The following is a 25766-nucleotide window of genomic DNA, read 5'->3' on the forward strand; positions in this document are numbered from 1 at the left end:
GCCTAGCAACAAGCTCTTATGAATCGTTATTAATCTTAATCTAATTATCAGAGCAAATTATTGATCTAAATATTATTCCATAATAACATTGGATTTTTATACAGATCAAATTTAACACTAAGAATTTCACAAAGAGATAGTCAAACAAAAAAAAAATGTATATAAAATACTAGTCTAGAATTTCTAGAATAAAATCTAAATGTCAAAAACATAACAAAAGAAGTACATACATCGAAATATCCATTTTCTCATAAATAATCAAATATACCTAATAAATAAATAATAACTACGAATAACAATTAATCCCACGTTGTATTATCAATCATGTAGTCTTGTGTGGTATAATAAGCTTTAGAAATAAGTTTACGCTTTACATAATTCTTAAATTTGTTAATAGATAATTCAGTGATATGGTTTGGAAGTTTATTATAAAATCTTACACAATTACCCATGAATGTTTTTTTAATTTTATGGAGCCGAGTGAAGGGCACTGCGAGCTTATGTTTATTTCTAGTATTAATATTATGAATTTCACAATTTTTCCTAAAATTTACAATATTTTTATGTACATACAGAATATTCTCATAAATGTATTGACAGTGCACTGTCATTATGTCAATTTCCTTAAATTTATCTCTAAGTGAGTCTCTATGGTTCATTTTGTATATTGCTCGAATAGCCCTCTTCTGCAGAACAAAAATGGTATTTATCTCTGAAGCACCACCCCACAGTAAAATACCATATGCCATAATGCTATGGAAGTAACTAAAATATACTAATCGAGCTGTTTTCACATCAGTTAACTGACGGATTTTGCTCACTGCAAAAGCTGCAGAACTCAGTCTATTCGAAAGAGTAGCAATATGGGGACCCCACTGGAGTTTAGAATCTAAAGTTATACCAAGAAAAACTGTACTATGAACTAATTCCAATTCCTCATCCTTTATAATGACACTTGTTTGCACATGCCTTACGTTACTGCTGGTGACAAACTTAATACATTTAGTCCTTTTCTCATTTAACAATAAATTATTAACATTGAACCAATTTACTACTTTTGAAATAGCATTGTTTACATCATTGTAAGCTTGTTGCTGTCGTTTGACTTTGAAAATAAGTGAGGTGTCGTCTGCAAACAATACTATATCATGGTGGGTCTTAACAAGGAATAGCAAGTCATTTATGTAGATAAGGAACAGGAAAGGCCCCAATATTGACCCCTGTGGTACACCCATAGATACTAATGACCCAGGTGATCGCTGTCTACTCACATCGACCCTTTGTATTCTACCATTTAAGTAGGACTTAAGTAAATTCAGTGCCGATCCTCTAACTCCATAGTAATGAAATGATAATGAAATTTGCGGAAAAAATAGTACCTACTTCAATTCTATTTTGCATGCAATTATTGTTTTTTTTTTTTAAATCCAAGATGGTTTTTGTTATATTCCAAGTTTGAAAAGGTGACGCATATTAAAACAATACTCTGCTTAACCAGTGTCTATCAATTCAGATCACATAATTTTTTTCTACGATATTGTAAACATTCTCCTTTTTCTCAAAAATATTATGATAACACTTCCACACGCTGTGCTATGAAACGGTGCACGGAGTTAGCTTGGAGCCATGGACTATCTTATTTAAGGGTCATAGGGAGGGCTCGCACACTGTCTTCTTGTACATTTAGGATGTACCACTACCACAGTTATGTTTCCGATCAAACACTTCCAATTAGGGATTTGTCCGGTTTCCTCACGATGTGTTTCTTTCACCGAAAAGCAACTGGTAAATATCAAATGATATTTCGTACATAAGTTCCGGAAAACTCATTGATACGGGCCGGGGTTTGAACCCACGACCTCCGATTGAAAGTCGCACGCTCTTACCGCTAGGCCACCAGCGCTTCAGCCCAGAACATTATCATTCATCAATCGTCCATTTTGTTTGGTTAGTCTTAGCGCCTTCTCTTTTCGAAGAGCAATTTATTATTTAAGTTAGTGAAGTTAATGTATTGGAAGGCATTGGCAGCTTAATAGATAATGATAAAAATACACTTACGAGTAACTAAAACGGATAACTTTATAGACATTTTTAAAAATTTTAGCCAGCCTTCTCCAAACTTTTTAGTACAATTTTTTTAGGACTTACTATGTACAGAATGGGAACTCTTTGGAGATATATAGATATTATTATTCATCAAATATCATCGCACGGCAATAGAAAAAAAAAATTGGTCAACAAGTGACATAAAATTCGGCCTATTTAGGTATAGAAAATTGCACCACAAATAGGGTAATTCGCCTAAATTCGGTATTCGGTAAAACTAAAAATAAATTCTATTCACATATAAACGGAATTCATTTTAGTATTAGGTTTCAATAACTGGCCAGCTTTTAATAACTGGCCACCTTATAATAAAATGAATTCTATAGATGGTCAAGCAAATCTTGTCAGTAGAAAATGGCGCGAAATTCAAATTTTATATGAGACGATATGCCTTCGCGCCTACATTTTTCAAATTTGCCGCCTTTTTCTACTGACAAGATCTGCTTGACCAAGTATATTTATCATCATCATCATCATCATCTCAGCCATAAGACGTCCACTGCTGAACATAGGCCTCCCCCTTGGACCTCCATACGTGCCGGTTGGAAGCGACCCGCATCCAGCGTCTTCCGGCGACCTTAACAAGATCGTCTGTCCATCTTGTGGGTGGACGTCCTACGCTGCGCTTGCTAGTCCGTGGTCTCCACTCGAGCACTTTTCGACCCCATCGGCCATCTTCTCTGCGTGCAATGTGGCCTGCCCATTGCCACTTCAGCTTGCTAATCCGGTGGGCTATGTCGGTGACTTTAGTTCGTCTACGGATCTCCTCATTTCTGATTCGATCACGTAGAGAAACTCCGAGCATAGCCCTCTCCATAGCTCGTTGAGCGACTTTGAGTTTTGAGATGAGGCCGATAGTGAAAGACCACGTTTCGGAGCCGTAAGTCATCACTGGTAACACACATTGATTAAAGACTTTCGTCTTGAGGCACTGAGGTATGTCGGACTAAAAGACATTACGTAGTTTCCCGAACGCTGCCCAACCGAGTTGGATTCGGCGGTTGACCTCTTTCTCGAAGTTGGACCTACCTAATTGGACTACTTGTCCTAGGTAGATGTACGAGTCAACAACTTCGAGTACCGAGTTCCCAACAGAGACTGGGATGGGCACAACATTGGCATTTGACATAAGTTTCGTCTTGTCCATGTTCATTTTCAAGCCCACCCGTTGTGAAACTCGGTTGAGGTCATCGAGCATCATGCTGAGTTCCTCCATCGACTTTGCCATGACTACGATATCGTCGGCAAACCGAAGGTGAGTGATGTATTCGCCGTTGATGTTGATGCCAAGTCCTTCCCATTCCAGGAGCTTGAAGGCGTCTTCCATTACGGCAGTAAACAGTTTCGGAGAGATAACGTCTCCCTGCCTTACGCCTCTTCGCAATGGAATCGCCCTCGTGCTCTGCTCCTGTACTCGGACCGACATGGTGGCGTTACTATACAAACACTTCAACACTTCGATGTACCGATAGTCAATATGGCATCGCTGAAGAGACTCAAGCACCGCCCATGTTGCCACCGAATCGAAGGCTTTCTCATAGTCCACAAACGCTAAGCATAATGGCAAGTTATACTCTTCGGTCTTCTGTATAACTTGCCGCAGCGTATGGATGTGGTCTATGGTACTATAGCCTTTTCGGAAACCGGCTTGTTCGGGAGGCTGGAAGTCATCAAGTCTGTGTTCGAGACGGTTCGTGATGACCCTTGAAAACAGCTTATAGACATGGCTCAGAAGCGTGATGGGTCTGTAGTTCTTCAATAGGTTGTTATCACCTTTTTTGAAGAACAGCACCACCTCGCCTCTACTCCATGTTTCAGGCGTTATGCCCTCGGACAAGACGGAATTAAAGAGCTTCTGGAGGACTTTAAGTACCGGTGTTCCACCCGCTCTCAGAAGCTCTGAAGTGATTCCGTCTTTGCCCGGCGCCTTGTTGTTCTTAAGCTGCTTCAGGGCCATCCTAATCTCGTACAGACTGATGTCCGGGATATCTTCGGTATAATGTCGGGACAGCTTGGCTCTTGGATCTCCTACCAAGCTGTCAACGGGCTTTGCGATCGAAGTGTATAACTGTCCATAGAACCTCTCGATCTCACCTAAAACCTCCGCTTTGCTCGACGCTATGCTGCCATCTTCCCGTTTCAGCTTTGTCAGCTGGCTTTGCCCAATAGACTTGTCCTTTGCGAACACTTTGGAGCCTTGGTTTCGCTCAATAGTCTCTTTAATACGGTTAGTATTAAAGAGACGCAGATCATGTCGCAGGGACTTAGATATACGTCTATTGAGCTGCCTATATGACTCCGCGTCATCGGGAGACTGCAACTGTAGCGAGCGTCGTTCAGCCATGAGGTTCAAGGTTTGCTCGGTCAATTTCTGAGGTCTATCTTTACGGCGGGATCTAAAAAACTTAGACCCTACTGTGTGGACAGTTTCCACTAGCCCGTCGTTGATTTCGTCCACCGAAGCCAAGTTCTCTAGGCAAGCAAAGCGGTTAGAGAGCTCGAGTTGAAAGCTTTCGGGGTTTTGAACATAGGCTCGAGTAGGTCGGAGCGTAGACTTCATCAGGCTGGACCTTTCAAGTTTAATATTGATATTCAGTGTGCCTCTTACGATTCGGTGATCACTACCGGTCTTTACCCTGTTGATCACAGAGACATCACTGAATATCCGTTTCTTGTCGGTCATGATGAAGTCTATCTCGTTTCTCGTGGAACCGTCAGGACTCATCCAGGTCCATTTCCTGTGAGGCGGCTTCTGGAAGAAAGAGTTCATCATGAAGAGTTCCTCTCTCTCCAGAAAGTCGGCCAGCCTCTGACCCCTAGGGTTCCGTTGCCCATACCCAAATTGCCCCACTCTCAACTCATCCCCGCTTCTCTTGCCCAACTTTGCGTTGAAGTCCCCCATAACAACAGTAAAGTAGGTTTTAGAAGTATGTATGTATAGTATATTTATAGGTGAATAGAATTAATTTATAGTTTCGGGCGGCCAGTTACTAAAAGTGGCCAGTTACTCGCGAATTACCCTACATAATATTTGATAATATTAAACAATGTTAACAAAGTACACCCCTCCTCATGTTACTTGTTTTTTTTTCATATTGGCGAGCAATAAATAATATTTATTTTGTATTGTATTGTATTTTACACCCATACACAATAGATTTAGATCAGTTAGATCACACAGGCAAACCTTGGACGTTGGACGTAGGTAGATCATACAATACTAATGGACCAAGAGTAAAAAGTCCTTATTTGATTACTTATTAGTTTCTGCTCGCGACTTCGAGAGCGTGGGGTGATGATGATGATTGATAAAATGAAAAACTATCCTAATGTCTTTCCTCAAATTATATTCATAGCAAATATCATGTAATCAGTTCAGCGGTTTAATAAGCAATTTTACACATTTTTTTATATCGTGAAGAGGTAACAGACAGACAGACATCAGACAGATAGAGAGAGAGTCACTTTTGCATTATAATATTAAGTACTTTATGTAGGGATTGTGGTAGTTTTGGAAGACTTGAAACGGGAGACCAAATTATATTATTGTCATTCCTTCGTGTCATTCCAATTTAAATAATATTTTATTTTATTCCAATCACTATACACTGTCATTACATAAAAGTAAATATGCCGCTAAATCATCAGTTGCCCCGTTTCCCTACCCGCCCTTGGTGAAATAAAATTTCTAACTAATAAAATTTCTAACTAAATGTATGTCCCTCCCAGGTCCCTCCCCGTCCCCTTGGCCATAGGCTTCGAGCAACACCGGCTTCCGACACATCGGAAGGGAGGGGCCCAAGCGATACCTCACCGTACAAATCTTTCTGCCATTTTTCGCGGGGGGCGAAAGGTGCACACAGTCGCACTTCTCACACACTTACATACAAAATCCAATCTGTAATGACGACACAAATACATAGAAAATGACACACGTCAAAGACAAATCTTGCCAACCTCGATCTCTTTTTGTGTACGGACGAGTGACAAGTGTCACATCACAACACGCACACTAACACATTTTCGTTGAAGTATGTTATTGTATTCTGAGAGATGAGAAGTCGGATTTGTCGCTCGACCGATCCGCAATTTGTACTGAGCGAGCAAAATCGATAAATCCAACAATTACATGAGACTAAAATATAATAATTGTGTTTGAATGTAATTAAACGTATGATATGTAAAAAAAAAATTACATGTGAAATGTAACACTTTCTTTTTGTAAATTTGATGTCCCCGACCTCTTTTTAGGGTTCCGTACCTCAAAAGGAAAAAACGGAACCCTTATAGGATCACTCGTGCGTCTGTCTGTCTGTCTGTCTGTCTGTCTGTCTGTCCGTCTGTCACAGCCGATTTTCTCCGGAACTACTGGACCAATCAAGTTGAAATTTGGTACACATATGTAAGTTTGTGACCCGAATACGGACATGTAACGTAAACAAATGAATTTTAAACATGGGGGCCACTTTTGGGGGGTAAATGAAAAAATGAAAAAAAAAAATTTTTCAAACTATATCATGTTACATATCAAATGAAAGAGCTTATTGTAAGGATTTCAAATATTTTTTTTTTATAATTTTCGAATCAACAGTTTAGAAGTTATTCAAGAAAATAGGCAAAAAATGACCATTCCCCCCCCCCTTATCTCCGAAACTACTAGGTCTAAAATTTTGAAAAAAATACATAAAATAGGTCTATACCTATAGATGACAGGAAAACCTATTAGAAATGTACAGTCAAGCGTGAGTCGGACTTAATTACAGTTTTTAATCCGACCCCTACGGATTTTTTAAAGAGATTTCACTCACGTTTCACATAAAAAATACATTGTTAACAGTGCCGGATTACTTAGAGTAGTAGTTTTCTTAGAGTAATTGGTGATAGTTTTCTGATAAGATAATCATTTTAAATATTTAACGGTCTTACCTACTTACGAGTAATTGTAAGGTCAAATTAAAAATAATGTTTAACAAAAATGTTAAATTGAGAGCTAGCTTAAAGTTTTTTGTACTCGTCGACTTTAATGGTTGAATTAATAAAGACTTTGTAACCAATAAGCAAAACAAGTACGTGCTTACGGCACCACGTTCAGGGAGGGCACCAAAATGCCAGGTTGAAAAAGGTGACAAATTTTAAAATTAGGGACAGACACATCGTTTTTACCACACGATTTTTTTAGCTGTCCAAAAGCTAATTTGCAAAAATAATGGCGCGTTATTCTTTGGGAAACAATCGGTAGCAGTAGAAGAGTCGTGATTACATGCATAGATTCGATTTCAACCCACTCTTTTGCGGTTCGGCGTTAGGTCTTATGCGAGGCCTTCTGCCTTACGGCAAAGTTGATCTTCTGCCTTAATTACACTTGGGCGTGGATCCAAATCCAAGCTTTCCTCTTTCGCAGCTGGGCCTACTGCCTTTCTCACACTTCGCCAATTCAATTCCAAGCTCTCTGCTTTCTTGCATATTTTATGCATGAAAACAACCTCGCTGAGACCCTTAAATATCGAGCCCTATGCGAAGCTAGGCTGATAGAAAACTGTCCCATCCCTTCTCTGTATGAAATCCTGGATTCGCGCCTGGTTGGGACTAAAACTAAAATTGCGTTTTTATATCGAAAAATTTTCGCGCTCGCTTCGCTCGCGTTTTCAATTACTTTATGACTACGGTTACCATCAGTTTGTCACTGACATAAACGCCGTCGAGAACGTAATTTACTTTCTATACATCTCGCTCGCACTCGCATATTAGTGCAAGCGGGATGTATAGAAAGTAAATTACGTTCTCGACTGCGTTTACGTCAGTGACAAACTGATGGTAACCGTAAAGGTATGATAAAGGTGACATTCGGGTGGCGACTGCAGCAACATTACTCTGTTGCAACGTTACTGCTGCAGTACTGTCAACTTCCGTGATAAAATGATGTGACTGATTTCCATACTAAAAGTAAAAATGTACAACTGTCTATCATATTGCGTTTTTATATCGAAAAATTTCCGCGCTCGCTTCGCTCGCGTTTCTATTACTTTCTACGCTATGATAAAGGTGACATTCGGGTGGCGACTGCAACAGCATTAGGTACTCTGTTGCAACATTACTGCTGCGGCACTGTCAATTTTCGTGATAAAATGATGTGACTGATTTCCATTCTCAGCTGTAATGCGGCAATGAACTTCTCTCAATTTACCAAAAAATCAATGTAATCTTGATGACCCTAGGGAGAGGGGGCACCTAGAAATGCTTAGGGCATCAAAATATCTTAATCCGGCACTGATTGTTAAAAATTGTGTAATATACGGAACCCTTGGAACGCGAGTCCGACTCGCACTTGGCCGGTTTTTATAACAAAAAACCGAGCAAACAGGCATTTTTGTGCAGCAGTGTTCACGCGCGCGTCTGGACTCGGTCTAGTGAAAAATCCAAGTGCAACTAGTTTTATTACCCGCGCTAGATTAGATTGACGCGCTAATCTTGTACCTCGGCAGAGGGGAAATAGTGCGAATACCGCCTCCCTTCCGTGTTGCTCGAAGGCCATAGGCCATATCGCTGCCCCAATATTACAGTGTTCTATGTTACATTTTCAAGATAGTTGAAATTCGACTTTTATGTCACTATGACAATGTTCAAATTTCAGTTCGATAACAGTGAAACATTGAACCCTGTAATATTGGGGCAGCGATATGCCAACTTTTTAGCATGAGTTAAGGTACCCACAGATTACCAGTTCGCCGGACGATATCAGCCTGTCAGTTGTTCGGAGCTGTCAAATTTTGCTTTTAACTGATAGGCTGATATCGTCCGGCGAACTGGCAATCAGTGGGCCCCTTTAAGGTTTCGCGATTTCCTGATAAAATCACTGCGCCTTTAACTGCCACAGCGGTCGTTAAATACAGACATTTGGACGATCAATGACAATGTTAATGTCAAATTTAAATTAGCTTAATTAAAGTATCAATTAAAGTTTATATGTTAATATAAATCTTATTATATTACTGTAATGTTTATTTATCTTTTCACTTCTCATGCTCAAAAAGTGCACCTTTATGTCGTGCGTAGACGACATAAAATCGCATTTCATGCTCTAGAGCATAAAGTAAAATCATCTATTACGACCCTTATTGACTTAGCAATAAAGTCCAAATTCTGCCATACAAACTGCCAGCCCTGCCGGCGCGCCCCCGACCGGCGCTCTCCCGATCGGCGTGCCCCGCGCCTCCGACCGGTAAAGAACAATTTTCTTTAGTCTTGAATAAATACGTTAAAATAACCTAAAAGTATTTGATTTTTTGTATATTTTCCTCGCAATCGAAGTGAAAAGCAGAGTGTACAACAAGGGCATAAATGTCCATTTTTACTCTCGTCTACTATTTTGTTCTTCGCTTCGCTCAGACCAAAAAATTGCCTCGGGTAAAAATGGGTCACTTTATGCCCTTGTTGTACAATCCATGGTCTTCTATTCCCAGAGTGACACGGGCCTACGTCACAATAACATTGCCACTTTATTTCAACATAACATGTTCCATGGGTACATTATACCTATGGTTAATAAGTTAAAATATTTCTTTATAATTTTATAATTTTCATTTATATGTATTTTATCTTAAATTTTACAATAACACGTCATTTTTAATTATTCGTTAGCATTATCTTCCGATTCACGACAGAAATTTCAGACGTTCGGGTAATTCTGTTTACACTACTGACAACACAGGATAGCGCTGTCACATTTGACAATTCGGATCTAGATAACTTCATGCCCTGACCGTCATCCTTGTCGAACGCGTGTTAATTATTATTTCCTTCTCGCTCAGTGTCAGCAGTCGCAGTGTTTTCCAAACTTTTCACGCCGTAAGCTTGGTAATTAATGTGTAACTATGAATTCGTTTTTCAAACGTTTGTCTTTATTTATCTATACAAACGTTTAATTTAATACATTAGATTTGTTTTATTTTACTATGTTTCTACATGAATAACTTAAAATTAATGCCGTTAAAATAATTTTCACCGTTGGTTAAAATTCTCCCACATTTTAAAGTTTGAGAACCTGTAAACAGCATGATGACGTAGGCCCGTGTCAGTTAGGTCATACGCGAATCTCGGAATAGAGTACCAGGCGGAGTATATTATTATACCATGGTACAATCTACTATTTATTACATATGTATAAAAACGTGCTAAAAACAATAAGAAACAATAAACACATCATAAAAACTTTAACCAAGGATATGGGCAGCGAAGCGAAGCAGCTGCCGTTGGTGAGGGACGCAGAGAAGGAAGCTTTTGGACGATGTCGGTAGTGACCCTGCCTATGCAGCCGATGGCCCTGGGTTCGAATCCCGGTTAGGACATTTATTTGTGTGATGAGTTCCTGAGTCACGGGTGTTTTCTATGTTTGTTATTGCATATTAGTTTTTCAAAATAAAGCGTCAAGAAAGAAATACATAGTACTTATAATATTTAGGATTTGATCGCCTTTGTACAGTCGCCATCAGATATATCGGGGCGGATAAGGCGCTCACAAATATCTGAACACGTCTCTATTGTCAAGGCGTTAGAGTGCGTGTTCAGATATTTTTGAGCACCTCGGACGCTCCGATATATCTGATGGCGACTGTACATATAGGTACTTACATCTTTAACTTATTTTGCCTTTTTTGTGTAGGTACTTGTTTATGTGCATATATGTATACATACATACATTTAAATAATAAAATCTAGTGTTTGTAAAAAAGACCTTTGATGCACTTGGATGCACTGTCCTCTAGATGTGTTTAGATTATGTCAATGCATAAAATATATATACTTAATATGATAAGTCATTCAATAAAATGAGAAAAAATATCCTAGTGTTGTCATCTTAGTGATGTGCCGAATTACTATTAATTTCTGGCAATATTCCGGTAGAAAATATTGCCAAAAATTCTTATGTCAACGACTACAATAGGACTCGTAACATAGTGCACCAGTTTAATAGTAATAGTTTTACTACTACATTTATATAAAAAATAAACTGAAGGGCTTGGTCACTTTTCTGCAGTAAATAACATCTAGGTATTTCAGCTTATAATAGCGATGACCAAAACAAACAAAACCCCTAGATAAAGAAACAGGATCTTATTTTTAGTTGTGTATCTTTTAGTTGACGTATTCTCGTTAAATGAATCTACTAAGAGGCCAATTCGAACGTAGACTGACATCAGAATGATATCTAAATGATATCATTTGCTTATCGTGCATTTCGCTCGTATTTGTTCGTACATGTATCGGCGCGAGCGAGACGCGCGATAACTAAATAACATCATTTAGGGATGTCAGTGTACGCCCTAAGTGGCCTGTAGGGTCAACAATAGGATCATATACAGTCGACGTCAAAGATATGTTTACACTTTTGCACCTTATTCCTTTGTAATAAGGCGAAATACGTAAACATATCTTTGACGTCGACTGTAGAAAAGGCAACGCGTGACATGAAGCTGTTAAATCATCCTCCAACAGATGGAACAAATTGTATGTATGTATGTAAACACTTTATTGTACATAAGACAGGTTAAATTACGATGAAACAAAATATACCTAATATATAGGTAATGTACAAAGGCGAACTTATCTCTATAAGGGATCTCTTCCAGATTGTAACCGATACAAATGATACAATAGGATATATTTTATCATGTACATTGTAGGTCACTGTGACAAGGTAGAAAATGGTATAGAATTCATATTTTTTGTACCTGCGAAATTAATATAAGTCGTTAATTCAAATAATGAAGCGTCTTTTGTCGACTATAAAAAATATAGGACTATCTTTCATAAATCGTCACAGTAAGCTGAATTAGGCTTGTGTTGTGGGTACTAGACGACGGCATATAAGTTAAAAAAACTTACACAAATGATATAAAAAGAAAATGTCCATACCATAAAAATATTCGTGGTAAACACACAAATAATTGCTTATACCGGTATTCGAGCCTAGGACCTGCTGCACACACCTGTGTTCCCATTTGTCCCCGCCCTACGTGACTGCCGCCATACATGAGGCAGGGACAAATAGGAATACACCGGTGGGCAGGGACTAATATCACCTTTGTTAGGTGGCCCTCCCACGCTTCAATTCTAATGATAAACTCATGATTTGTTTTTGAAGTGAAAACTTCTTTAGCACTTTTTGTGATGGGGAAAAATGTTAAACTCGCGACAGGTCACGTGACCGTAAGATTCGTAAGACGTAAGACGGACACGTAACCTGATCGAAACACTGTTACAATGTCATTGAGTTTTTACTTCTGCCGGCACTCCCGGAGTGCAACCCGTTTTTTATCATTACTAAAATTGATAATATACTTTGACCGCTAGCTCTGAGTCTAAAGATCGTCTCGTTACACCTATAATGACAGTAGTTAGCGCCGTATAAAAGCGGCGGCGCGCGCGCAGCCTCCTCGACATTGTTTACTCGAGACGTATCGTTAAGGTGTTAGGCGAAAATAAATAATGAAGTTCCTGATCGTGGTTTGTGTTTTGGCGTGTGGTGCCAGTGCTAATGTTGGTAAGATACAATACAAATATCTACAAAATGTATTTATTGTGGTATGTTAATTAAAAATATAATATAATATCTTATCAGTTCGATATGATCTGATTCGCTGTCTTGCAGCATACTTACAAATAAATGAAATTAATAATATTTAATTAAATTAAATAATTAAATAGGAAAATCCTGATTTTTGGTAATGATATAGTCGATTAAAATTCATCCATGTTTTATTTGAGTCTTATTTCTGTTTTTGTACTATACCTAGTTTTAATTGTACCAAAATTGCAAAATTATAAGGAACTAGCTGTGCCCGCGGCTCCGCCCGCGTGGAATTCGGTCTGTGTCAGTAAGCGGCTAATTTCTAATCTTAATTTCTCTCCCTCTCCCCTGGAGGCGGAACTTGAAGTAAAGTTGACAGATGGATATGCTAGAGGACTGTAGTCCAGATAAAATATTTTACAATTAGGTACCACTAAATAAAACTACACTCCAAAGTCAATAGTTGTTTCGGCCTTATTCAAATTTTACACGTGATTTAAGCGACAGAGTAGTAGGTGTATATATCGGACGATACAGTAAGCCGTAAGGTATACGCGCGCGAGCGAAAGCGAAGCGGCCTGCCTGGCTAGACCGCCACTCACCGTGGTCTTCTTCAGACTCCTGAGGACTCCTTGTAACCTCAATGCGTTGCGAGACTTTCGGGAATGATTCGATTTTTTTCGGGAATGCATGGTAGTTAATGCGTATAAAATGCGAGTCCCAAATCGTTTGACTCCGCAAACGACCAGTGCCGGATTAAGATATTTTGATACCCTAAGCATTCCTAGACCATGGTGCCCCCTCTCCCTAGGGTCATCAAGATTACATTGAATTTTTTTGGTAAATTGAGTGACGTTCATTGCCGCATTACAACTGATAATGGAAATTAATCACATAATTTTTTTATCACGACAATTGACAGTGCCGCAGCAGTAACGTTGCAACAGAGTACCTAATGCTGCTGCAGTCGCCACCGAATGTCACCTTTATCATATCTTAGAATGTTATTGAAAACGCGAGCGAAGCGAGCGCGAAAATTTTTCGATATAAAAACGCAATTTGATAGACAGAGTTGTACATTTTTACTTTTAGTATGGAAATCAGTCACATCATTTTATCACGAAAATTGACAGTGCTACAGCAGTAACGTTGTAACAGAGTAATGCTGCTGCAGTCGCCATATCTTAGAAAGTGATTGAAAACGCGAGCGAAGAGAGCGCGAAATTTTTTCGATATAAATAGGCAATTTGATAGACAGTTGTACCTTGTTACTTTTAGTATGGAAATCATTCACATTATTTTATCACGAAAATTGACAGTGCTGCAGTAGCAACGTTGCAACAGAGTAATGCTACTGCAGTCGCCATATCTTAGAAAGTTATTGAAAACGCGACCGAAGCGAGCGCGAAATTTTTTCGATATAAAAACGCAATTAGATAGACAGTTGTACATTTTTACTTTTAGTACGGTAATCAGTCACATCATTTTATCACGAAAATTGACAGTGCTGCAGCAGTAACTTTGCAATGGAGTAATGCTGCTGCAGTCGCCATACATTTAGATAGTGATAAAAAACGCGAGCGAAGCGAGCGCGAAAATTTTTCGATATAAAAACGCAATTAGATAGACAGTTGTACATTTTTACTTTTAGTACGGTAATCAGTCACATCATTTTATCACGAAAATTAACAGTGCTGCAGCAGTAACTTTGCAATGGAGTAATGCTGCTGCAGTCGCCATACATTTAGATAGGCATAAAAAACGCGAGCAAAGCGAGCGCGAAAATTTTTCGATATAAAAACGCAATTTGATAGACAGTTGTACATTTTTACTTTTAGTATGGAAATCAATCACATCATTTTATCACGAAAATTGACAGTGCTGCAGCAGTAACGTTGCAATAGAGTAATGCTGCTGCAGTCGCCATATATTAGAAAGTGTTAAAAAACGCGAGCGAAGCGAGCGCGAAAATGTTTCGATATACAAACGCAATTTGATAGACAGTTAGACAGTTGTACATTTTTACTATTAGTATGGAAATCAGTCACATCATTTTATCACGAAAATTTACAGTGCTACAGCAGTAACGTTGCAACAGAGTAATGCTGCTGCAGTCGCCATATCTTAGAAAGTGATTGGAAACGCGAGCGAAGCGAGCGCGAAATTTTTTCGATATAAATAGGCAATTTGATAGATAGTTGTACATTTTTACTTTTAGTATGGAAGTCAGTCACATAATTTTATCACGAAAATTGACAGTGCTACAGCAGTAACGTTGCAACAGAGTAATGCTGCTGCAGTCGCAATTTGGCAAAATCTTTCCTCGGTTGCGTATTCATGCCACAACGTATTAAATTCAGCGCCATCTGTTAGTTTACCAGGGTACTCAATAGTGGTAGCACATATTTGAAAAAAGTTTGCCCCTCCTTCCTAAGTAGCGCCATAAGATTCAGGGGCAAACTTAAGTCAATCGGGTATTGTGGCTACCCCCCCTTTTAGGGGTTGAATTTTTATAGCCTATAACCTGACCGGGGATTTTCTCGACAGATTAGTAAAGTTTTCATCAAAATCCGTTCAGCCGTTTTCACGTGATGCGCGTTCAAATAAACAGACAAACAGACAAACAGATAAACAGACAGACAAAAATTCTAAAAACTTTTGGAACGTGTTCTGTTATCGATTCTAAGTATCCCCAGCCAACTTTTTTTCAAATATCTTCCATGTACAGACTTTCGACCGTCTTCAGCTTTATTATATGTATAGATAGATTTAATGTCACCATACGAAACAGTTAATTAGATAAACTCCGTCAAGCTATTTCCGTCAGTAGAAAAGAGCGGCATATTTAAAACATATAGGCGCTAAGGGTTATCGTCACATAGAAAAATTGGATTTCGCGCCATTTTCTACTGACACACTTGTTTGACCAGCTAATATTTGATAGATATTAGATATAGGTTGAGAAAATTTGTGCTGACAATTTGAAAAATTTGGTGAAGGGGCCATATAATCAAAATAAGGGTCCTTTGTGATTTTTGAAGTTCAGTGCAATACCAACAAGTGCTCAATACGATATTACGAGAGCTAAAAATACGACATATCAAAAAAACTCCTGATGTCTAGTCTTAATAAAATAAAAATATTGTAAGTATATAACAGCAACACTCTTAACTATCCATTGGTGGACCTTATGCCTTTTGCAATAAGGTTTACGAACTGTCAGTTAACAGCGTGGGCGATGGGACATATTAACGTTAATTTATGCGCCATAACTGCAAATGTTATGCGGAGACGCTCCCAGAACAATAAAACTATAAAAAACTATAAACTTGTCAACTCCATAACTGACATTCCTGATTGTTTACAATGATTAGGTAATTAAAAAATATCCTCACTAATGGTTATAGTGCTATAAATTTACACAATATATGTATAATTAAGTACAGTTAACTTAGTTTTATTCATCCGCGTAATAGACGTTATTTTTAATACATTTCTATAGTTTGGTAGCTGTGTTTTTGAAATTTATTTTATACCACAATACACAAAGTAATAGGTACGTAATAAAGATTCTTTAAGATTTTATACATAAAGTTTACTCATATAAAATAGTTAGGTACTTACATATGATAGGACTCCATATAGGTAGTCACAGGTAGTGTTAAAGTAGAGTTTACACACATTCGTATTAATTCTACATTTGAATTAAATAATAACAACTGCCGTCTTAAATTAAATTACATCTTACAATTTTGCAAAAAACAAGACAATAGGTGGAAAACTCCTACAGGCATTGCATCACTAAACTACCTATTTACATTAATCAGCAAAGAATGAAGAAAGCCTTCAGTAAGTATTACAGTTATTGCCAATAATACTTGTTCGTCTGTTGAGGTCATTGTTAATAGGTCACCATTGGTTAAGTAGTCTGGAATGTTCTGTATTGTTACCGTTGGCAATATTGTATTTTCCGGGAATATTCCTTTCGGCAATATTTCCGAGAAACTGCAACTTCGTTATGATTATGGAAAATTAACGATACTATGATGTACGATCACATCTGTTTGTTTTCTATAATAATGCCATGCATGTCACAGGTGTAAACTTGTAAAGTACATATTTAACAAGTCATTCGAAAATAATCCATAAAGTACTGCAACGCAGGTTTATAATTTATAAGTCAGTAAGATGTTACGTCTTATAAGGAAATACTTTGGCATCCTTATCCTTAAGTTTAATTTTGGAAATTCGGACGAATTACCACGATTAATTCCCAATGAGATCGACAATTGACATCTCTCATTTCATAACCAACGCCCTACATCACATCTTACAAGAATTATCGGTTTTCTGCTTTCATATCCAAACGTCCCGTAGCCTGATATGGATTTGAATTTTTTGTTCTGGAACTGTTGGGCCCCATACATTCCACGACTCTTCTCTTTCCGCACAGACTCTATAGATTTGATTTGTCAGCTATCAAAAAAAAATTTGTAGATCAGAAATGTCACTGTTGATAGCTGACAGGTCAAATCTATAAGGTCGCGGACCATTTATACTTTATAAATTTGGTCAAATGCATGTCAGTGGTTCCTAAAGGGCTGCACTCACCTTACAACAAATCGCATGCAACTTTTGATACATTCCGGCGTCGATTTGAATTTATTGCACCTAATTAGTCGGTAATGTATCGAATTGCATGCGTAGTTTGCAAGGTCCGTGGAACTCTTAGGCAGACTTGTCATATTTGTGAGTTTTGCTATAAATTCTAGCTTTAACATCAATATAAAGTTTATGTACGTACAGGTATGTCAAACGTAAGCTAAAACGGTCTTGAGAATACTTGTAATGATCTTAGATAAGCCGACCCAGATTTAAGAAAAGGACTATAATAATATGTATAAGGATAATGATGTAATTTGTGCCAGTGTTGTTCCAGTTAGTATTATTTATTTATTTAGTCTTTTCGCACAGGAAATAAAGTACAAACGGCGCACTTAATGCGCGAAGGCATTCTCTACCATTCAACGATTAGACCAAACAGATAATAGGTTTAGGTAAAAGAGGGGTGTATAACAATAAAAAGTTAAAACAACTTAAAATTTGTAATCAAATTAATAAATATACATTTAAGAATACATACAATACATTGTATTACAAATTATTATATAATTTATTTTTATTACGTTCATCACCTTGGGCTCTAGGAATATAGAAAGATTTATTGCACCTTTCTGAATTCAAAAGACTGTACGCTTTGTTACTGCATTTTATGACTTACATACATTAACAACAACGAGCTTTAGAGCTTATAACAAATTACTACTACTCCATATTTACTTCTATAAATATATAATATATCGATTTTAGAATCATATATAAATAAGTCATGTTCCATTTAGCTACGGATATACATACGTATATACATAGGTTTGACTAAATATATAATAGATCTGCGGCAGAGACATATCATGTCTCGCCATCTCGCCATACTAATATTGGCCGACTTTTCCGCAAGTTTATTTATTAATTTAAACTTTATTGCACAACATACGAAAATATTATACAAATGGAGTAATATTTAATGCCTAATGACATTCTCTACCAGTCAACCATCGGGCTAAATAGAGACATAAAAATGGGGCAAGGAGGAAAATAAAGAGATATTTATTAGATACTAGCGATCCGCCCCGGTTAACAAATATTACACCTAAACCTTCCTCAAGAATCACTCTATTGACAGGTGAAAACCGCATAAAAAACCGTTCAGTAGTTTTAGAGTTTATCGGGAACAAACAGACAGACGCGGCAGGCGGGGGACTATGTTTTATAAAGTGTAGTGAAAAACTATCAAAAACAATTGAATAACCTGATAAAAATACATTAAAAATACTGGAATTTAAACCATTAATATTCTTCTACATATTTCATACATACTCAATAATATAATTATATTGATGGACGCTACTCGAACTCTCGATAACTCAAACTCTTCCTTCCAGCACCCTTCCTGACAGCTTGCAAGGCGTCAGACGCAGCCTGCCTGCTAGCTTCAGCCAAGAAGGCTATCCCCTTCGTCACGGCCGGGGTCCCAGAGCTGGGTCTGCAGCCCCTGGACCCCATGACCATCGACAAAGCGGGATCGCGAGAGGCCGGTCTCGAACTTGACATGAGAGACACCACTGTTAAAGGGCTGAAGAACTGCGATGTTCCCAATTTCAAGTAAGTTTTATTTACATTATATTGCAGCTGGGCGTACAGTCAAAGGAATATAATAAAAAATGACATTTATTGCAGATCAAAGATCCATATAATGTTAGTAACAATTTTGACTTAATAACTAAGTTAGTAGGTACAGAAAATATACAAAACATGACAAATTGGCCCGCGTTTGGTCGCGGCCTCATCCTATTTGGCCCTGCCGATGGCCACTTCGACCCAGTATTTAATTTCTATTCAGTGACAATCAAGATGACAGCCGCTAGGGATCTCATAATATAGCTAACTCACAGTTCTCACAGTTAAGGAGGACACGCTAGAACGGTCCGGGTCCGGGTCGAGGAGTCCGAAACTTTATTTCCTATAATGGATGATCGGAGATCACGTGATGGTTTTTATAGAAAATGAAGTGTCGGATGCCTCGGCCCGGACCCGGACCGTTCTGGCGTGAGTCATCCTTTAACTCACAATTCGTAAAGGTGTTAAAGTGGTTAGTAAGCACAATAAATACTAACACGTTCTGTCAACCGTTGTACCTATAAAGTGTCGTAGCTGACAATAACTTTATATTATAGGTACAACGAGACCAACAACTTTCCTTCTTTGTTATAAGAAACATTTTTCAGAAAATTTTCCTCTTGGGAATGTTGCAAATGACTCTAAGCAGGAAAATTATCTGATATCAGAGCGGGAAAAAAACAATTCAGTACCATCAATAACTCATGAAACGGATCTTATAATTTTATGCCAAAGGTTATTTTTTAATATTCGATTAGCAGCAGGTGTCATGACTTTTATACTTATCTTAATATACAGTATTAGTTACACTAATTATCTGTATGGCATTACATAGATCCTAATACGTAATTGTTATAGCGTGTACAGGCCCTTAAGGAAAATGTTTCTTAAATTGGTCTACTATTACCCAATGACAGTGTTTTAATAGTTATGCAACAATGACGTTACGAGGATGCTTAGTGTAAATTGGGTATAAAAAATGGCAGGATTACAATGGCAACTGTTTCTTATTATGCCTCAATTATACTTTATTGCTGTAACCAGTTCCGTGTATTGTTATTAAGTACTTAGCCTTTTTCTATTTCATCCTAGATGGACGAGAACTAATAATAATTGTCATGAGAACTTAGTCATTTGAAAAGAATAAAAAACAATAGTGAAGGTAATTTTGAAAATGAAGAGTAAATGGCCCCGAATACAAAGAACTAGGTAAAATGACTAGGAAAATAAAAGTGTTATGTTTAACGCCAAACTTCTATGAAATGATGACGCTTAAGAGCGTTTTCTAAAATAAATATCGAAAACCTGATTCTCACAGATCCTGGTGTTTTTGGGTTCTTTCAACTCAGAATCACTAGCATATTCAATTCTGATGATAAAATAAAATGTCCCAAAACTTTGTATGAAAATTGTACGTTCCATTGCGTCACGCACATACAAGTGAAAAATTTTTTTTACTAAAACGTGACGTAATTGAATGAACATTTTGGGACATCTTTTTTTAATGATGGGATGGAGAATGCTGTCGATTCTGAGTAGAATGAGCCCAAGAACGTTCATATTTGAAAGAATCAGGTTTTCAATATTTATTTTAGAAAACGCCCTTAAAATACAAAACACTTGCACAGTCTGTGCTATCGAAATCACTGCTAAGTTAGCTTGGTCTGACTCTAGACTAATCTCAGTTATATTTTTGAAACATTTTCTTATTAGTAACATAATAATATTGTCATAATTATTAGTGTCTTGCCATTTTCCTAAGGCCCACCCTAATAAGAAAACAAAAATTAAATTTGCCAGTGTACACCGGTATCCAGACGGGCCTGATCAAATCGGTCGATTTGATCAGGAAAATAATTGGCGCCAATCTCCAATTTTAGATTTATGGTGATATTAGAGCCCTCTAAATTAAAAAAAATGCCCCAGAACGAAAATACTGGCGTCACAAATTGGTATTCTTGCGGCCGCACCTCATTTTATCGGTAATATCGGTCATTATCGGCGGTTGAATTCGGAGAGCCAAATTGGCGCTTGCGTCCGCACGTCCTGATTCGATCGGGAAATATAATCAGATTGGCGAAAAACTGACTATTGACCCTATAGTGTAGGAAATGGAGTTGCTTTTGATTTTGTTTTATTGAACGGATCAAAACAATTGCTTCTAAGTATTCTGATTTTTTGATTGAAAATGATTTTCATCGAATTTAATATAAATAAATACTGTAGGTAATAGGCCCGTAAGTAGGATATTGCTGACAAAATAATAATTTCTAATTATGTACATATGTTGTCACCCTTAAATTAACAAAAAGGAATGATTAAAATAAATGTTGGATTTAGTTTCATTCTTGATGATCGTTAAATTATCAGTAGGTACCAATACAATTAATTTCTTTATATTTTCGTATGGTCATACGATTTAAAAAATGAATGTTCTAAAACAGTTGGCAATATTACCGAAATATTACCAACTATTTCCGTCAATTTACCGGTGACAAAGACGGTGCAGCACTAGTCATATCAATCTGTCAGTCTAATACACGCGATAAAATAACTGTCAATTTTTAACATCGCGGGATAGAAAGTGACGGACACCGTTTTATCGCGCTGTCACGTAGATAAGAATCCATCATATCCGTGCAGTACAAAAATATTATCTTATTTTTATCATTCTAATTAAATGGTTTAAATCGGATTGAGTTCAACAATTATAGAACGATTATAATTATTTTGGGTTTTTTATTACTGACTCAATCTATATTAGTTTTCTATATCACACCCGTTAAGTGTTCCTCTATTCTGGTTAAATTAACGTTACCACAAAATCTTCATCAAAGGATTTAATATAGTTGCGGTTATAATTGGAATTTAATAATGCTCGTTAGGGTTAACACTTGAAATTGACAGAATTAGGTACAACCGGTTTTTTATACCGATAATACAATAAAATTAGGAAATCTGCAAGTTCCGTGGGGAAGACCCATTAAAGTGTAGTTTGAAGGTAGATTAGAAAAAGTAACGCGCGCGTAAGCTCGTGAAAACCAAGTGTAGGGAAATGTAACGCGCGTATAAGTTCGTACTGCCGCTAGTCTGAAACCGCCCGTAGTTTAGAACGAGGGGCAAAGAAAAGTCGCTTTGAAGTTGCCAGATGTTGACAATACACATTCCTGTTCGCCTGTTAGCAATTATGTTAGGATTAAGATAAAAACGTGTAAAAAAAATTGCAACACGAAGGAATAGTTTCAGCTGTTTTGGAGGTCCGAACTCTCCGAAGCAGGAACTAGGAATTAATTCAAATAAAAATATTCTAAATTTTCCAAAAAAGATTTAAAAACATTATGTTGATATGAAAAAAGTTGTTGCAAGAAACGAGGTATCTGATACTTCTAGTCTAATTGTCAGTAATTTAGTTTTCCTCCTAGATAAGTACTTATAGTCATTAGTGGCATGACTATAACATTAAATAGGGGTTAACTCAGGGCTATAATTTTCATGTTGTCGTAATTTTATAAGATAAGGCGGTGTTAGGATTAAAAGTGGCAAAAGCCGTGTATCTAGATAATGTTCAAGATTAAGTCACAAGAACAATTAATAAGATTATAACAATAACAACTACTTAACACACACATACATATTTACATACACATTACATTTGTTTCACACCCTGCATGAAATTTACACTACTAACAAATCGCTAACAACTTCTAAGAGTAGGTAGCTAATTTGACAGTGACGTCGCATGTCTGTCTTTCATTTAAAATAAACACCAATTTTAATAATCGATTCTACAATTCGAAAAATTAAGCTCATTAGACTTATCGATCGAAAAAATTCAATTAAAAGTATCAAAAGACTGCATGTGTCCACATTTATGGTATTTTGAACAGTCAAATAGGTAGGTATTAAGATATAGTAAAGATCCGGAAACATAGTCAAACAGGTGACTCTGCGGTTAGCGGACACCCGGCGTTTTGTCACGTACGTACCTCCACGACGTGTGACAGTTTACGTCTCTGACGCGAATGCGTACGTGACAGTTTGGTGTCAAAAACATGATAATTATGTATGCTAACGTGTATCGATTCTAAGAAAGTGGTTATTTACTAACTCGATTGTTAATTTTTATCATTCATACCTATCTATCATAATCCGATCCGAAACCCATGCGATAATCCGTTAGAAAAAGTTTTAAAGTGAATTGATTCCTTTAGTAAGAATATATGAATAAATATAATAACGACAGCGTAACACGCCCAGTCGCCTATTTATACCCCCCGTGTTAATGCCATTTGTCGTTTCAGACGCAATGGAAGAAGAATGAACCTGGATGTGAAATGCCCCAACCTCCAGCTAACTGGGGACTACACCCTCGGGGGCAAGCTGCTGATCCTGCCCATCGAGGGCAAGGGCAAATACAAGATCAAGATCCGTAAGTGCCTGCCGCTATATGGAGATGTTGTTCCTTATAGAAATCTTTGCTATAAAAATATCGTAGGCGTTTATTTTTATTATTATTATTTTTGTGGTTTTCATATACTTTTACAGTCTGGCAAACACAACTTATCAGTAAGTAAGAATCAGGAAAATTATGCTCTTCCCTTTCTTTTGGGTGCTAGTACTAGCGTAAAACAAAGACAATATGATTATCTCTGTCATGTTTAAAATAAGAATTTATTTATTGACGTATCTTAAAGTTTGAATCGGGCTGAGAGTCCTGGGCCAAACTATATGCAGAAGGTACATGTTCACCTATAGCAAAATTTTTTTTTACACTATACAAATACTATGATTGTTGATTTTTTCGACTTTTTCCGTCATTGAATAAAGCAGAAAAATAAACATACGGGAATATTTCTGATTGGCAATATTTCCCGAAAAATCCAGGAAGGCAGAAATACAAATAATGGCACATCACTAAGAATGTATTGACTTTATTAGCTTTTACAGGGGATAAATTCTACATCTTATCGCTTTTCTCGGCTGTATCCTAGCGGAACCGAGGTCCGAATATGGCAACCTAATCCCAAGAATTGGCATTCGTTTTTAAAGTTCCTTGCTTCTATACTTTGCTTATTTTAACATTAGAAAAAGTGTAAACAATCTTGATGTGTCTTTTTATCGAAAAACGCTAAAAAAAGTAGCTAGGCGTCATTCGTTTATTATCAATTTATCACAGGAGAGGGGGTAGGCAATGACCTTTTATTTATGTAGACGTGTGACGTTCATAGTTGACAAAACTAAAATTTGATCCAACGATTTTGACAACTTGACAGGTTGGCGTTACCCATACGACTAACTAAATATAGGTTCCGGAACCTATATTTGATGGCTCACGATCGTGCGCCTGGTACCCTACCTCTTTTTACTTACATCCATGGGGATAGGCCTATTCTTATTTTTTCTTACATTGGGAGGGGTCCAAAAACTGTCGAAAATCGTCTTACGTATTAAATGAATGGCGCCCTATTACTTATGGAACCAAAAGAATGTAAGTGATCAATGAATGAATAGAAAAAACATGAAAATCCCAAAAACTATAAAAAATTAAAAAACGTAACTAAAACGGCCTAGGTTTGAAAGTTGCTTATGCTTTCCACTAAGCCACCAATGCTTTCACAACGGTCACAATATTACTCCTTCTCCAGGCGACATCCTGGTGAAGATCCAGATCGAGACGGCCGACGTGGAGAAGAACGGAGACAAGTTCTGGAAGGTCGCCAGCTGGAAGTTCACAACCGACGTCCAGACCAACGTGCATTACGCCTTCCAGAACTTGTTCAACGGGAACCAGCAGGCTTGTAAGTGTTTTAGTCTACACATCAGACCAATTTCTATCGCCTGTCGCTATGCCCGTCACTTTCGCACTTACATATACTTGTTAGAACGTGACAGAGGCATGATTGGCGACAGGCGATAAAAATGCGACCGTGCTGCCGTGCTGCGTATCGAGCGCGACTCCATATACATCTAGCGCGACTTCAAGTATGGACCCGCGTGCGAGAACCCAACTCATGCTAGCCGGTCAGTACCTACTGGTAAACCCAGCTGGAAGTATACGTCATGTTTTATACATCTATGAAATTAAACATAATATACGCGTATCAGACATGCCGTAAATTTCCGTTAGTAAGAAACGATTTGACTCTCATTTCTGACATTAATATTATTTTGATAGAATTGGTCGCTCACAAAAAAACAGGATTACTTGATGCCGTCACCACTCACCATTCGTTTTAATGTATAATAATATACAGTTTTCGTGGTATAGGTATGCTACATTTCAGCCAAATCTATTGACTGAGGAACAAATTACGTACTTATATCTAAACGTACATATTTTCAATGTATAAAACAGTAACCATCAGTAATATTAGTATCTCGCCATTGACATAACTATTTCTCTCTCCAGCCGACACCATACACCAATTCGCGAACACCAACTGGAAGGAGATCTACAACGAAGTCGGCACCCCCGTTACCAGCGCCATTGTCAGCAGGATCGTGAAAGCCATAGAAAAGATGTTCGAGAAAGTGCCCGTGAAGGAAATCAACATAGAATAGTTTAGTTACCAAAATTGATGGTAGATGGCGCTGTGACGTCGACTACATTGCGCTGTTAATTTTTCTACAATTCTATGTAAGGTCAAAGAGAATTTTGCGATTTTCTAGAAAACAAGAAAGCGTTTGATTAATGATTACATTTAGTAACTGTAGTAGTTCCTAAACGTATGGAAGGTAAAGGTAAGGAAAACAATCTCCATGTATAAAAAAGTGTCAGTCAAAAAACCTTAAATAGGTGGCGCTACAATACCTAAAATATTTGATAAAATAATTTAAATCATTGACAGCGCACTTC

General features: G+C 37.5%; 2 protein-coding genes across 2 annotated transcripts in view; both read left to right on the forward strand.

Annotated features, from left to right (window-relative positions):
• The window catches only part of LOC134794442 (solute carrier family 22 member 3-like), a 361574-nt gene that overhangs the window by 18229 nt on the left and 317579 nt on the right, over window positions 1–25766 (forward strand). The window lies entirely within an intron of this gene.
• On the forward strand, window positions 12512–25740 carry LOC134794420 (protein takeout-like). The gene is made up of 5 exons (XM_063766230.1): window positions 12512–12646; window positions 18676–18895; window positions 23212–23339; window positions 24556–24708; window positions 25320–25740. Exons 1-5 carry the CDS (start codon window positions 12592–12594, stop codon window positions 25469–25471), a joined length of 708 nt encoding a protein of 235 aa, XP_063622300.1. The 5' UTR covers window positions 12512–12591; the 3' UTR covers window positions 25472–25740.

The sequence above is a fragment of the Cydia splendana genome, chromosome 10, assembly GCF_910591565.1.
Source record: "Cydia splendana chromosome 10, ilCydSple1.2, whole genome shotgun sequence".
NCBI lineage: Eukaryota > Metazoa > Arthropoda > Insecta > Lepidoptera > Tortricidae > Cydia > Cydia splendana.

Bases quoted from the DNA above. Each gene is read 5' to 3' on its own strand.
- LOC134794420 (XM_063766230.1), top strand. From the start codon at position 12,592: ATGAAGTTCCTGATCGTGGTTTGTGTTTTGGCGTGTGGTGCCAGTGCT. The intron at 18,896-23,211 runs GTAAGTTTTATT...TTGTCGTTTCAG, and splicing joins TGCGATGTTCCCAATTTCAA to ACGCAATGGAAGAAGAATGA. The intron at 24,709-25,319 runs GTAAGTGTTTTA...TTCTCTCTCCAG, and splicing joins CAACGGGAACCAGCAGGCTT to CCGACACCATACACCAATTC.